Source organism: Hemitrygon akajei, chromosome 23, assembly GCF_048418815.1.
Source record: "Hemitrygon akajei chromosome 23, sHemAka1.3, whole genome shotgun sequence".
NCBI classification, from domain to species: domain Eukaryota; kingdom Metazoa; phylum Chordata; class Chondrichthyes; order Myliobatiformes; family Dasyatidae; genus Hemitrygon; species Hemitrygon akajei.
Genome location: NC_133146.1, coordinates 56,282,224 through 56,298,117, shown reverse-complemented (window position 1 = coordinate 56,298,117; position 15,894 = coordinate 56,282,224). Strand labels below are relative to the sequence as shown.

Here is a 15,894-nt window from a genome sequence, read left to right as displayed (position 1 = left end):
GCCCTTTTATCATTGCTTATCCTTAAATCCCTTGGTGAAACTTTTACCATATTTGGCCATACGGCGACATTTATAGATGGCTTCTTCAATATTACAAATAAATATTTACTTGGTAAATTTAAAGGGATGAAGAATAATGACTTGGAGCTGGGTGGGGGTGGGGGCAGAAAGACTGCTCTCTGTCAATAGATTCTGACGGTAAAGCTCCTCCCTGTTTGTACCGAAAGCCAGTACAGTAAATACGAGCCACTTTCTCAGCACCTATTCCAGGGTTACTGGCGGACGCACTGTAATAGTTTATGCGCGTTGGTTAATCATCTAACCCAGACATTTTCAGAAGAGCGGAGAAACAGCCAGAATATTCCAGCTCTTGGAGACTCTTATTGCTCACTGTTCTCAGATCGTATTCCAGTCCCTTTCCAACCCAGCCGTAGCCTCCCTCGTCAGTCTATAAATTACCGAGAGGGAAGCAAGAGCGCAGAATGGCTCAGTTCACCGTCCCGAGCTTTGCGATGAAGGTTTCTCCCAATACGAAGGCGGACGCCGACGCTCTTCCACCAGGCTGGGAGGTTAAGATTGACCCCCAGACCGGCTGGCCTTTCTTCGTCGACCACAACACCAGGACGACAACATGGAGCGACCCGCGACTAGAGTCACAGAAGGTCAGTGCCGTGTCCTACAGCTTCACAGTCCAAGCGGCAGGCAAAAAGAGTTTCCACCTTTTAATCTGCCACAGCTCTGTTTCTTGGCGCATTTTAAAAGTGTTTTTATTGGGTGATGTGATGTTCTATTTAAGCGCGTGTGGTGTGTACTGCGCGGTTGGACCCTCGGTGCGCAGAGACTGCAGTGGCCTGTTATTAACAGTAACCTACCTCTGTGCAGCCTTCGGCAGAGCACCGCACAAGGGAGGGGGTTCGCTCCTGACTGTTATTGCACATTCTCAATCACTGTAACAATAATCCAGTTTCCATCTGGGGATAACGATGGCCAGGCATCGTCTTTCCCGACCCTCCCTCCACTGCGCGGGAATGAAAATGACATAGCATTAACAAGTCTTTTAAAGTTACTCAGAAATAAGATGGCATCGCTATAGTTTCAGAGATTAAGACTGTGCTTCAGATGACGCACTGCAGTCCAATCTGATGAAGCGTCAACTGAGTAACCTTTTACTTTCACCCTTTAGAGAGGGTTATTTAAAGCTATTACTGTTACGTTGTTAAATAGGCAGCATGTGTTTTGAGGGAAGTTGACCCCGTTAATATATATAATCACAAAATAGAATTCCAATGTCGAAATAAAAAAACCCCTTAAAAATGAGATTAAGCGGGGACATTGGAGATTAGGTTGGATTCGCCAGGAATCCGGTAGACTCAATGGAGTCTGGCAGCTGACACCTTGTTTAACTGACCGAGCCAGTTGTCAGGAGAAAGTTTAGAGACATTGAGGATCTTGTAGAGCTTCACAGCTGTCAGATGTTAAAAGTAGTGCTATGCTGGCGGTGGCATCCGGCACAGCTCAGAGGCATGTAGTGAAGTTTCTGCCGTGTGAAGTCAGCCACCAGAAACTGATTGTTTTTTTCCAGAGGCGCGCTCATAAATCTCAAGTGTTTCAAACAGACGAGGCGAGTGCCCCAGCTTTTGAACCCACGTGCTGAATGAAAGAAACACGTCCAGAGAGATTCAGTGGGAGATAAAACCAAATTGGGGAAAATAAAGAGTTTGCAGATTATAGATAATATTAGGACATACTGCCGTAGTGCCTGAATAGCCTGGAGGTAGATATTGTTGATTAATTGTTACTTATGAATTCTTTTATGCCATTTATGTAAATTTTTCTCGATTTTTATATTACTGTTTAAAATGAAAATACATGGGAAATGACACAAATAGTTTGTAGAAAATAGTTTCTCATTTTATTCTGCATGACCTTTCATAACATTCTAAAACTAATTAATTGTGAATAATCTTTTGAGAGGCAGTTGTTCTTTTTTCCCATTGAAGAGTGGTTTACACGCAAACACAATGCAGATTACAAAATTCTGTTGGGATTTCAGAAAGCAGATTATAAGTTGATTCCTAAAACTTGACAATGTCTGGAAAGAGTAGGGGAAAGGGGATGACTAAATCCTCTCTGGAAATACTGACAGCCTTGATTTGTGGAAAGGACTTCTTTTTGCTGTATCACTCAGTGATTCTATACCCTGTGACGACCAGAAGGCTGGGAAACTCTGGGCCCTAAATACTTTATTGAGTTCAGCAGGTGGGAGGCAATATTCAAACACTTAGCAAGCCAGCTACTTTCAACGTGGAAGAAATTGTTTCAATGCAACACACTATTGGCCCTGAGTGAATTGAAGACTAGCAAGTTTTAGTGTTGGGTGCAATGTTCCCTCTAATTATTTTTTACAGCTACATGGACCAACCATTGCTCTGATCAGGAAATTTTTACATCGCCCGAAAACAGCGCAGCACGTTATATAAAGGAAATTCCAGCTGCAAGGCACTGAGGGCTATGTGCGTGAGAGCAGTTCAGTTACTGTGTGGCCATGCACCTGTGCAGATTCGAAGGAACAATGGTTGCGTGTGCCTGAGATTTCAACTTTGACCTGCATGCACTAAAACATTTAACTTGGGTTTTTGGAAAATTATGCTTCATGAGAAAACAATTATTAAACTTTGATAGACTTTCAGGTATTAAACTTATCTGAAAACCACACTGGAAATTTTATCAAGACGTACAAAAAAGCTGGATGAACTCAGCAGGTCGGGCAGCATCCGTTGAAAGAAGCAGTCAACGTTTCGGGTCGCGACCCTTCGTCAGGACTTCGTCTTGACCCAAAACGATGACTGCTTCTTTCAATGGATGCTGCCCGACCTGCTGAGTTCATCCAACTTTTTTGTACATCTTGATTTGACCACAGCATCTGCAGTGTACTTTGTGTTTACTGGAAATTTTATATTGGTTAAATTTCCCTTAGCTTCCAAATCCACTGAAGTTGTTATTTTCTGCTTAGAAGCAATCTGCTTGAATCATATTTTCTTTAAAACCCCACCCTTAAATATTTTTTTTCAAATCTAATCACTTCTAAACATTCTCATTGACTTGGATTCAATTGTCTCTTGTGGTAGTGATGGAAGTTCATACTCTTGACAACTAATTGGGTGAAAACATGACAAATTCTTTTTTGCTTCCAGTAATTTCATGGATTTGGAGATTCAAGGATATGAAAATCTGTTAGACAACTATGTGAATGCCTGTGCTGGGACAGCAACTTGACCCCTTACAAAATGTTGGAGGAGAAAATCTCACCATGTTCCAAAAAGTCTGAGTCACTGCTCTTTAAATTAATGAGAAATTCAAAGGGAATTTTAATGAACCCATTAAAAATGCAAACCTAGTAACTTAATAGAGGCCTCTAAAATTATAATGATCATCATTATGTGCCATGACGTATTGACAAGGGCGATTACGGTCTTATCCATAACCATAAATGTTCTTGACAAATTTTTCTACAGAAGTAGTTTGCCATTGCCTTCTTCTGGACAGTGCCTTTACAAGACGGGTGACCCCAGGCATTGTCAATACTTTTACAGAGATTGCCCGCCTGGCGTCAGGACTTGTGATATACACCAATTGCTCATATGACCATCCACCACCTGCTCCCATGGTTTCACATGACCCTGATTGGGGATATAGGGCTAAGCAGGTGCTACACCTTGCCCAAGGGTGACCTGCTGGCTAGCAAAGGGAAGGACTGCCTTACACTTCCTTTGGTAGAGAAGTACCTCCACCCTGTTACCCATGAAATTATAATAGCTATGTCATAATCACATCCAGTCCTTGAACCCATAAACACTACCTCACTTTTCCTGTTTTGCAATATGTATTTGCAATATTAATTTTTGACTTATATAATGCACAGGAATGTGTGCAATTAAAATTGCTCACAACAAAATACAATCATATGGCTCCTTGAACATATAAAAGTGTTTCATTGGGTTTCATCCAGTAGATCAAAGGAGATCATGAACTATAAATGCATAAGTTGGAGAGGTTGGGCCATAAATCTTTGGCACTTACTGCCCATTACACCTTTGGCATTTAGAGCAGCAGTGAAGGTCCTCCATCTCTGGTGGTGTTCATGGCTTCCTTCATCATGTCAGTAGCTTCCACTGTTTTCGCTACTCTTAATCATGCAAGTCCCAGGTGGAGATAATACCACCACACTCAGATGTAGGATTCTCCATTGCTGTTTCCATAACAATTTTGTTTTACCAGTCGAGGATTTTAGCGCTCCCAAAACCTGGAGGACCAGTGGACCACTCTCAGTCTGGCCTCTACCCTTTGACCTGTTTGGCATGGGTGACCCTACCAAGAGCCAAAGCATAAGGCCCTGACTCCAGCCAACATAGCTCTCTCGGTCACTGAGGCACGCAAGCCTCTGAACCATGACAAAGCTGTGGTCCTCTTGGAGAAAACAAACTTTGGTTCTGTGTATACTGCCGGTGTAACATATAAATGCTTCAGAAGGAAACTTCATTTTTATATAATTCTTTATTCTTTATAATTGTTGAATGTTGTTTTTTGTTGCATATAGTGCCATACCCCATGGCAAATTCCTAATAAATGTATGTGGCGAATAATTTTGATCCTTGATCTTTGAACCTTTTGATCTCCACCACTCTTTGTAACGTATTGGTGAGATCTGGGAGAGGGGTATCACTAGCTTTTAATTTGAGGACCAGAGAGTTGTAGAAGAGATGTTTGAACTTGCAGAGATTGTAACAATGAGATTGGATGAAAGCAGCAGGAATGAGAGTAGACCATTCTGACACGCTGGTGCATTCTGCCATTTGGTTTTGCCTGAACTGCACATCATGTCTAATTGCATGATTGGTCTCGTTTAACTCCCTTTCCAAGGCAAATTTCATTTGACATACAGTAATGTGCAAAAGTCTTGGGCACATGTAAACAGAATTAGTAAAGCAAAGGCGCTTTCAAAAATAATGAATTGAAAAGTTTTAATTATCAGAAATACTATAAAGAGCAGTAAGCATAATAAAACTAAACCAAGTTAATATTCAGTGTGACCACCCTTTGCCTTTAAAACTGAATCAATTCTCTTAGGTATACTGTTGTGCAGTCTTATAAGAAGATCAGCTGGTAGGTTGTTCCCAGCATCTTGGAGAACTTACCACAGTTCTCCTGCAGACCTTGGCTGTCTCACTTGCTTCTGTCTCTCCAGGTAATCCCGGACAGCCCTGGTGATGTTGATATCAGGGCTCTGTGGAGGCCGTACCATCTGAAAACATATAAAAAAAATCTGTGGTGCCTAAGACATTTGCACAGTAGGAGTGAAGATTTTGTAGGTAATAACTGCAGATGTTCCACCCCCTATGTGTAAACTCCCAGAACACTACCTGATTCTTTCCTAAATCTCCTATATTTAATTATTAGATTGTTTCTCTCATCATAGATTCTCACATATGAAGAAATATCATCGCCTTTATCTACTTTTTTGAGTTCATAGATTAGATTCTTCCCCCCCCCCCCCCCCAATCCACTGTTTCATTTGGTTGTATTCATGTATGGTTGAATGATAATTAAACTTGAATTTGATTTGGTTTTGATTTATTGGAATATCTGTAACCCATCCAAAACAAGGTGGAGCACCACAGATTGATCTACCCAAGGAGTTCTGCAGCTGCAATTCCCACCCATCTTACAACTATTTGTACACTGAGCCACACTTTGAGATAATTCTTAAAATTGAACTAAACATTGACATCACTTCTGAGGAATGACTGAATCTTAAAGAAAGAATTTCATTTAGGACATCCATGCTCTTGTCATTAACATTCAACATCGGAGCAGCAATGAGAATCTTTAGAGGTGCATGATGTGATGCTTCAGAAATGTTGACTTGCTTTGCCAGTTTCCAGTAGCATGCCTTCATATTCTAATGCAAAGTCTTAGCTGTGGGCTGTCTAACAACACTCATTTTGCTAACTTACAATGAAAAGACAAGTAAACTTCTCAGTGGACATCGTCTAAACAAAGCAGATTAAAATACAAAGAGTTATTACTATTTATCAAGACATATAAATTTGTTTTAAAGAATAATGGACAGAGGTAATCATCTATTAAGCTTATTAACCTAAACTGTACACCTTAAAATACTGTAAGTTTCATAGTTTCATAGGAAGTGCTGAGAGAGAGACCCTGTGGCATGTCGAATTGTCAGGTGAACAATAGTTGTTGTTGAACTGTAGATCATGGTCCCTTTGGGGGCTTTGCTGTTTGCTTGCTCACTGAGTGGCGGGAGTTGATACTCTTTGCTGGAATAAGTTGGGGAAGGGGGAGGGTTAATGTTTTTGCTGCTGCTTGTGTGTGGAGGGAGGCTTTGGGGTTCTGACATTTTCTTCTGTCATTAATTCTCTGGGGATTTATAATCTGTTTTGTGGGTGTCTGGGGAGCATAAGAATTTCAGGTTGTATATTGTATGCATTTTCTGATACTAAATGAAATCAGTGAACCATTGAACCATCTTTTACCCATAAGCTTTGGATGTAGTTCTGTCAACAAGTTATTTCTGATGAAAGCTACCACTATTTTAATTTGGAACAGAAAGGCGTGGGAGGATTCAGCAGGCGAACTGTCATCTATGACAGAGAAACACAGCTAACTTTTCAGCTCATTTGCTATTGATAACAGGCATAATTTTCTGTTTTCATTTAAGGGTTCCCAACTGCTGCATTTACCTATGCACTTCATAATGGTAAATTGTTTTTAAAATAGGCCAGCAAGCCTGCTGGTAAGGTTTCATCAGTAAAGAAAGCATAATTAATATTAATTGGTTTTGCAAAGTGATTCTCATATATTTTTGTATAGATTTTATTAGAGTCTCAGTACTTGGGTTATTTGTATTTTTTCATAGTTGGTTGGGCGGTTGCTTACTTCCACTTTCAAAATACTATTGCATTCCTGTAAATTTAATCCAAAGATTAATGATTAATTATTAGCCTTGTGTTGCGTATATTCTTCTTCTAGGAAAGACAAGGTGTTCACAATGGCCCTCATCCATCAGGATATCCACAACCCTCACAGGATCACTCGAAACTGTGGCATGGCAAGGAATCTGGGTCTTCTAGGCCTCAACTTCGTCCAGGCTACATTCCCATCCCAGTGATCCACGAAGGAGTTCCTGAACATTATTTACAGAAAGTACACTACTCGCCCCAGCAGCCTGACCTGCAGAGACTTAAAAGTGAAGGAAGAGCACCCTCCCTATTACGGGCACAGTCTCCATCCAGGCTGTCTGCAAGAGCTGAGTCACCTGCTGGGTCTCCATTAGAAGCTACACAAGCAGATAAACAGAGTGGACAAACAACAGCAGCTGCCTCTACTCAGCCTCAAGGGCTGGAGGTAATTTGTCTTATATGTCTTAAGAGTTTTTTTATTTAGAGAAATAGCAGAGAATAGGCCCTTCTGGCCCTTCAAGTTGCACTGCCCAGCAACCCCTGATTTAACCCTAGCCTAATTACAGGACAATTTACAATGCCCAATTAGCCTACTAACTGGTACATCATTGGACTGTGAGAGGAAACTGGAGGGCCCTGAGAAAACCTGTGCATTTCGCAAAGAGGACATACAGATTACGTTAGAATTGAATTCCGAACTCCAATGCCATGACGTGTAATGGTGTCGCGCTAATCGCTACGCTACCGTGGCACCCATGATATTTGGGTTGTGTTCACATACCAGAAAGGGCCAAGTAACGTTCTATCAGAAATTAAAGTTAAATTAAGTTGTCAGTTTCTCAAAACCACTGTTTGCAAATTGATACAAATACATGCTACTAATTTCCAATAATATTTTACTTTAAACTCTGAACTAAGGTTCCCTCTGACACCAATACAAGGCAAATTATAAAGACGTCACCTGTTCCTTCCAGAAATCTAATTGTAGATCTATTTTTAGACTGTCATGTTTGAGGCTCTAAAAATAACTAACTCATGATGGGATATTCTTGTCTATCTCCTACTTCTCAGTGGCACATCATGTTCCATTAAAAGTTTTACATTTGCCTTTTGAACTTTGGAAATTATATTTTGAATTATAAGCATCAGAAGTCTTTGTAATGATAGTATGATTTTGATAATTTCTCTTATCAGTTCCATTCACATTATGACTGTAGTATTTAATGAACTAAAAACCCTTGGAGCAAAGCACAAAATCCTGGAAGATCTCAGCAGCTCAGGCAGCATTATGGAGGGAGATAGATAGTAGATGTTTTGGGTTGACATGCTTCATCTGGACTGAAAGAGAGAGGGATATAGTCAGTATAAAAAGGTAAAGAGAAGGTGTGAGGTGGATTAGGTGGAGGGGGGGATTGGCAGATACGGGGGAGTGGCAATGGTGTCAGAAGCTGGGTGTTGATAGTTGGAGCTGACAAAGGGATTGAAGGTGGTCTTCTTCAGCCCTTTGTTGTCTCCATCTACCAACTCCCCCCTCCCCTATCCACATCAACCTGTTCACCTGAATCCCCCTATCACATGCCAGATTGTAAGACCGTAAGACAACAGAGCAGAATTAGGTCGTTTGGCTCATTGAGTCTGCTCCACCATTTCATCACGGCTGATTCATTTTCCTTTCAGCCCCAATCTACTGCTTTCTCCCTGTAACCTTTCACGCCCTGACTTACCAAGAATCTATTAACCTCCACTTTAAAGACACTCATTGACCTGGCCTCCAGAACCGGCTGGGGCAATGAATTTCACAGATTCACCACCCTCCAGCTGAAGAAATTCCTCCTCATCTCTGTTCTAAATGGTCATCCTTCTATTCTGAGACTCCCCCACCATAGGAAACACCTTCTCCACATCCACTCCATCAAGGTCTTTAAACAATCGATAGATTTCAATGAGACTTCCCCCCCCCCCCCCCTCAATTCTTCTAAGTTCAGGTAAGTACAGGCCCAGAGCCATCAAACACTCCCCATATGATAAGCCTTTATTTCCCAGAATCAATTTTTGTTGTTTTGCTCCAGCCCTCCCCTTTTATGCATGTTATCCCCTCCCTATCTTCCAGTCAGGTGTTCCCGACCTTTTTTCACACCATGGATCTATATGGACCATGGACCCCAGGTTGGGAACCCCTGGAGGTCTTGACCTGAAACATCAACTTTCCATTTCCCTCCACAGATTTGGATCTAGTGTTTTGTGTGTTGCTCCACATTCCAGCATCTGTGATCTCTTGTACGCTGGTACCTTTAATAATATTGTCTATTTTCATTTATTTCAGAGTTCACTGTTCCAAACTAGCCCCCAGACATTTTCATCACCGCAGCAAAATCGATCAAAATTAGGAAATTCCCCGCGGTCTTCAGGTTATATTTCTATACCCGTGATTCATGAAGGTGTTGGAGCAAAGCTAACTCAGCAAATGTATCCCCCTTCTCATCAGGCTCAGTACCCAGCGCAACAGGCTCAGTACCCAGCGCAACAGGCTCAGTACCCAGCACAACAGGCTCAGTACCCAGCACAACAGGGTCAGTACCCAGCGCAACAGGCTCAGTACCCAGCACAACAGGGTCAGTACCCAGCGCAACAGGCACAGCACCCAGCGCAACAGGCACAGCACCCTCCACACCAGGCCGAGTACCCAATCCAACAAGTGCCTCAGCCTGTGCAGCAAGTGCAGTACCCCACCCAGCAGGTGTATCATCCCAGCCAGGCTGCACAGTACCCTTCCCAGCCAACACAGTACACAGTCCAGCAACCACACCCAGCCGCCTACAAGATTTCCCCTGATGACTGGGGGACAACCAGAGCTAGGGCACAGTCACCATTAAGAATGACTCGAAAGGAACCATCAAGTCGTGAGAGTTCTCCAGCTCGGATGTCGACACAGGGTCGATCACAATCACCTATGGAGAGACCACAGGTACACCAGCATGTTTCAGACAAATATCAAAGTATTTTGAGCATAATTTACCTTTTAAATGGGAGATTATCCAACTGGAAAATGATGAACATGCTACTTACAAGCATAGACTTCAGAGTAAGCTGGAAAGCGTTACTGAATCAATTTGATTAGGAAAGTGTAACTGCAGACTCACTAGAACAGTCAATGAAGCCATTTTGGAATGAACTTTTTGAGCACGGACACACTGTACTGGCTGCACCTTGTTCTGCCGGTGATATATAGAGAGGCAGGTAAAACCGCAAGTTTACACCATTAAGACAAGAATAGTAAAGTACAAATATAAATTTGTGTCACATCAAGGCGAAGCTTGTAAAGTTTCTTAAAGTGGAAGGGCTCCGAGAATGAGTCTTGCCATTCTTAAGATTGTCTGCTCTGCTTGTGCCAGCGATGGTATTCGGTTCCAAGTTAGAAACAACGACAGAGACAGTCAAAAGTGTTTCAGGTAGGATGTAATGGATTTGTAAAATTTAGCAGGCTAGTCAACTGAAGCAAATTGAAATTATTCCAGAGATGGACTGAGTATGGATAATCACTTCTTACCTGCAGATACTCCAATAAAAGCATTAAGAATCACCAAGATATTTTACCCAATGCACTTAAACAGAGTGTATTCATATAAATAGCAAGTACAGAAATTCAAAACTTAAGGCACACAAGGCCGTAATAATGTATAGCAGGGGACCTAACCTTTTTTATGCCATGGACCTCTACAATTAACTGAGGGGTCCATGGATCCCAGGTTGGGAACCCCTGATATATACATTCATTTAATCAGTGTCCCCTCAAAAAGGGTCCAGCCCTATCTTAAATGAAAACAATTGAATAGAAGAATAAGTATGTAAGATTGTTTACATTGTTGAGCTAATTACCTGTACATATTACATTGCCCTCCTCTCCTTCCCATTTCCCCCATCGCAGGTTGCCCAGCAACGGGTACAGCATCAAGAGCCACCCAGAATGCAACAAGAGAGCAAGGCGGTCTCCTCTGGATCAGAGCGTCCTCCAGCGTATATCCCAATTCAAGTCATCAGGCAGCAACCACATAAACCTCAGCCTAAACCGGAGAAAGCTGAGAGGAGTACTCCATCCCCTGCACCGGGCAGCACCCAGCTTGCAGACAGTGTGCCCGATAAACAGCCCATTGCCACCGAAGCAACTCAGAAGCACCCAGGCCTAATAAAGGTAGAGAAAATCCTTCAGAAAGTTCAGAGGCTTGAGGAAGACGTGAGTTTATTTGAAGGAACGGGAACGGATAAACACTATTTGTTGATTGAAGAACTGCTGACCAAAGAGTTGCTGGCCCTCGATTCCGTAGACCCTGAGGGTCGGGATGATGTACGACAGGCCAGAAGGGATGGCGTGAAAAAGGTTCAGAACCTTCTAGAAAGGCTGGAAGAGAAAGCCAGTATGGGCCTAGAAAACAAAAGCTTTCTTGAGCCTCAGCCAGGGAACATGGGAGGATCAACTCAGATGGATTCTGTAGAACAAGTCAAGAGGCACACAACAGCTCCCACCAAAGAATCAGAAATGGAAACTGATCCAAGCAAAATCAGCTCAATGAAACCTAGTGATGCCTGCAACTTTAAAGATATTTCGGATAAAAATGAACATTAGCCCTTCAAGATCAAAAGTGTTGTGATGTTTTAACAATGCATGCCACCAGGAAACCTTTCCATAATATTCTGCCCCAGTATTATTTCTCTGTCATCAATATGGGGAGAGAAAATTACGAAAATGGAACCTTATCAGTTAATCCTTGCAAGGCATCAGTTACTTGCAATTAAAGCAAAGTATCATCGGTGGGTTGTTAATCACATGTTAAGCACACATCGGATTTGCAATGTTTCCTATGTACTCTCTCCTTTATGATTAACCTAGCCAAAGTTACATAAGTATGCCACATGGTGATGAGTTAGAAATCCTTATGAATTGCCAGAGAACAACCTGAGTTATACACGTTACATTTTGCCTGTGTCAGTTTAGTCACTGTTGGGCACTTTATGAAAGATTATTTAAGAGATTGAAGAGAGTTTGAATAGAGCCATATAGATTGAAGTTTCTATATTGTATAAAGGAAGCAATAAATATAGATTGCATTTGCATTGTGCCATATTTCTGTTTTATAAACAACCAGAAATCAATAACAGCTTATATATTTTTGCTTGCAGAGAATAATTTGCTTTCCAAATATTGTGGATTTTAACGTGCAAAAAATATAGTACTAGATTTTTACCTTACTTACTTACAGCCTATTATGTTGCTGGCTTTTACGGCAGCAATGAAGCTCCTCCTTCTCCGCGGTGTTTAGGGCTTCCCTCATCATGTCAGTAGCTTCCTCTTGGTTTTCACTACTGTCAGTCATGGAGACTCAGGAATACCATAGCACTCAGATGTGGAAGGATTCTTCATTGCTGTTTCTGGAACAATCTTGTTTTACCAGTCAGGGTTGTTAGCCCTGAGCTGAACCCCCAAACCTGGAGGACCAGTGGACCATTCTTAGCCTGGCCTCTACCCTCTAACCTGTTTGGCATGGGTGACCCTACCAAGAGCCAAAACATAAATCCCCGATTCCAGCCAACATACTTCCCGTATCCTAATCCAATCTAGCCAACTGTAATTTCAAATTGGAATCACAAAGACACCCACATAAAAACCATGGGGCCCTTTTCAAATATACATAAGAGGCACTGATTATGTATTTGGAATCCGATCTGCAATTTAATTTGGGCATGGCCAAGGTAGCTGTTTGCTGGAGTGGAAGCCAAAGCCATTTCCTTGTGAGCCAAACCCGATAAACAAAGTGAAAATGTTTCAAAAAAAATTCAGAAGTGCAAAGGAAATGTAAATCTGTAGGAAGGGATGGCCTTAAAAGAAAAGTTTGGATCTTTTCTACTGCCCACCCAACCTTCCCTCCCCCACCCATCCTCTTGGACTTTGGGTGGCTGCCTCCGACTAGCATGATCTTAACAGGCGGGAGGCTCCTTCCCGCCAAATTCCAGGTCGCTTTGGTCATACTGTTGGCAAGTAGCATGCACATGAGTTCCAGCCGTTAAAATCAGCCGACAGAGCAGCCAGCGGGAAGCTTTGCTGCACTCTCGCTCAGAATGAGAGATCTCGCAAGTCGTAAGAACCATCTCAATCTGGCCGCACTTAGTAAAAAGCATCTCTTTTTCACGTACCTTGGAAGTGTGCAATCATGTAAAGTTTAATGTATTTTATGATGAATTTAAACATTTTGGCAAAAGCTGCTTATATATATATATTTTCAAACACATGATACAATTTTTAAAAGTCGTATCAGAATGCGCGATCATGCTGTTAGCAGGTGACACAATGTTAATGCGTTTGACACATGGCTCCTCTCCCACTGCAGACAGAAAAGTCTTGCCAAAAAGCTCAAAACGGAGACAAGAACTATATTTTTTCTTAAAGAAAGCAGCCCTTTTGGAAAACATAGCTCTCTAATCTTCCTGCTCACTCTTCATACCCAAAGGCTGGACCTGTGCCAAGCACCTGACCATTTGTACTACACTCCAATCTTCCATATCTACAAGAGTGAAAATATTACATTGGGAAAGAAAATCTACTTCAGGTCACAATTGACTCTTTTCAGTCTGGTTTGATGCAACAGGTACTGGTTTTCTTCCTGCACCTCAAGCCAAATAGATTTACAGACAATTGTATTTAAATGTACTTGTGTTTACATGAAATGAGTCATTTAACTTTGGAATAATACATTACAATCTGAAGTGCTTTGAGATATTTAGAAGATGGGTTAATGGATGGCATGAATGCATGTTTGTTTTGGGTAAGTGCCACAAGGAAAGAGAGCACGAGACACTTTCACCTCATTTATTATGCTGCTCCATCTGACTTTGGAATGGTTTCTTTTGACCATGATAAACATTAAGCAATATCTAACAAATTGAAGATTAGGAAGATTGACCTTTCTCAGAACAAACAATAAAGACAACATCAAATAATGATTGCAGGTAATTGAAATCCTGAAAGGACACAGAACTAACATCAAAGCAGGGGTTCCCAACCTGGGGTCCACGGACCCCTTGGTTAAAGGTAGGGGTCCGTGGCATTAAAAAGGTTGTGAACCCCTGATCTAAAGCAACAATGGGTAAAATCCTCAGATATTCCCACTTGATGAGTATGATGTGCCTTTAAGAAAAATAAAGGTGGTGCTTAATGTATGACAAAAATATTGCTACCTGCAATCTAAATCATGGATGGTACCTTAATAATTCATTGGTTGTAATCCTTGCATATGAGCACTGCATTTCACGTCATGAGTGTGTGCTAAGACATTTCTCATTCAAACTTAAATACTGTTGAGCAATTATGATTATAATTTCTCTGCGAGGAAGACAGAGAATGTTTCCACAACTAGTGGACAAATGGGTATATTCTATTGTGTTGGCAAGGACACTGGAAGAATTTCCCCGATAGGATCAGGAAAATAGCACATCATGTCCACTTGAATTGCTAGAGATAAGACTGTGGTTTGTACAATGACAATTCCAAGCACACAGCACTCTCACTTGCCAAGGCGATTTTTACGATTTGTCAGTTGATTTAACATTCTGATGTTTGTCTGAATTTCCAGCACCTTTGATGCTATTTTTAAAAATATTTATATATTGCAACATCCAGGCCAACTTCTTTTATCAATATCTAAATAATTAAATTGTCACCGCACTATCTGTCTTTAGATCTCACAGCTCCTCTTGCCATAATGTTAAAAATAACCATGCACTAGAAAATCTTATTTGTACTCTGCTTGTCAATTAGTTTCATTCGCACATGACTATCCACTTTGCTGACTGAACGCAGAGATCAGCAAGTATTTTCATTTCAGTGCAGAAGCTGTCTCTTTCAAAAATAAAGAATAATTCATACCACATTTATAAACGAGTGACCTGTTCCTTTGGAATGAGTTTCAAGTTACCCAAGCAACAGTCCAGCTGATTTCAGTTTTCTATGCATAGACAAAATACAAAAATATCACCATTGTCACAGAAGTCTCATGCAGTGAAGACCCGTTCATTTGGTTATGTTCGTTAAGTTAGGAAATAAATGGAGAACAGGCCTGTCTGAGATGATGATCAGAACCATGACAACAGGAAGCCCTGAGTACAGTTGTACCCTGTTTTGAATGATGTGAATGGAATTACAAATATAGGCTTACCTGAGGGATTCACCTCACTATTTTCCACTAGCAATGTTTACAGCAACTATACATTAGATGTGAAATAAGCGCTATGTTATTTGGAAGAGTGAAATAACCTTATTCCTGAGTATAAAGGAATAAAATTCTTTGAGAAATGTATGGGTGTGTACCATGTTTATCCAGGTTGATAGAAATGCACTTTCTCTGTACTAAAATAACACCAAAGAATAGTATAGCCTCCTGTTGTGGATTCTGTATGTAATTCTGCTCTCTTACATAAAGTAGCTGGTATGATGTACAAATGTAATAAAGCCATCGTGAGTGGAATGCGTGGTGTGAGTTATTTTTGGACACACAGGTCTAATGGAAAGTGCTGGAACATTCATGGACTCTCTGCAGCAAACGTCTCCTCCTCCAAATCAGTCTCTCACAAACTGGAAATGGTTGTTTAATTGGTATGTAAATTAATGTTATTAATGATAAAGTTAAACTTGATATATTTTAAACTTCAAACATTTACACGGCTTGTGTTTTTGCAGTGTAAGTAAACTAACTAGCAAAAATCAAAGTTCAAAGTAAATTTATTATCAAACTACATAAATGTCGCCATATAGAACCCTGACATTCATTTGTGGGTATACTCAGTAAATGCGTAATAGAATAATAACTACAACTGACTAAGTGTTCAACCAGTGCGCAAAAGACAACAAATTGTGCAAATTCAAAAA

General features: G+C 41.1%; 1 protein-coding gene across 1 annotated transcript; it reads left to right on the top strand.

Moving 5' to 3' along the window:
* Nucleotides 1-208: 208 nt before the first annotated feature.
* Nucleotides 209-15,493, top strand: bag3 (BCL2 associated athanogene 3). The gene is made up of 4 exons (XM_073027708.1): nt 209-662; nt 7,051-7,425; nt 9,304-9,945; nt 10,906-15,493. Exons 1-4 carry the CDS (start codon nt 483-485, stop codon nt 11,599-11,601), a joined length of 1,893 nt encoding a protein of 630 aa, XP_072883809.1. The 5' UTR covers nt 209-482; the 3' UTR covers nt 11,602-15,493.
* Nucleotides 15,494-15,894: the final 401 nt, after the last annotated feature.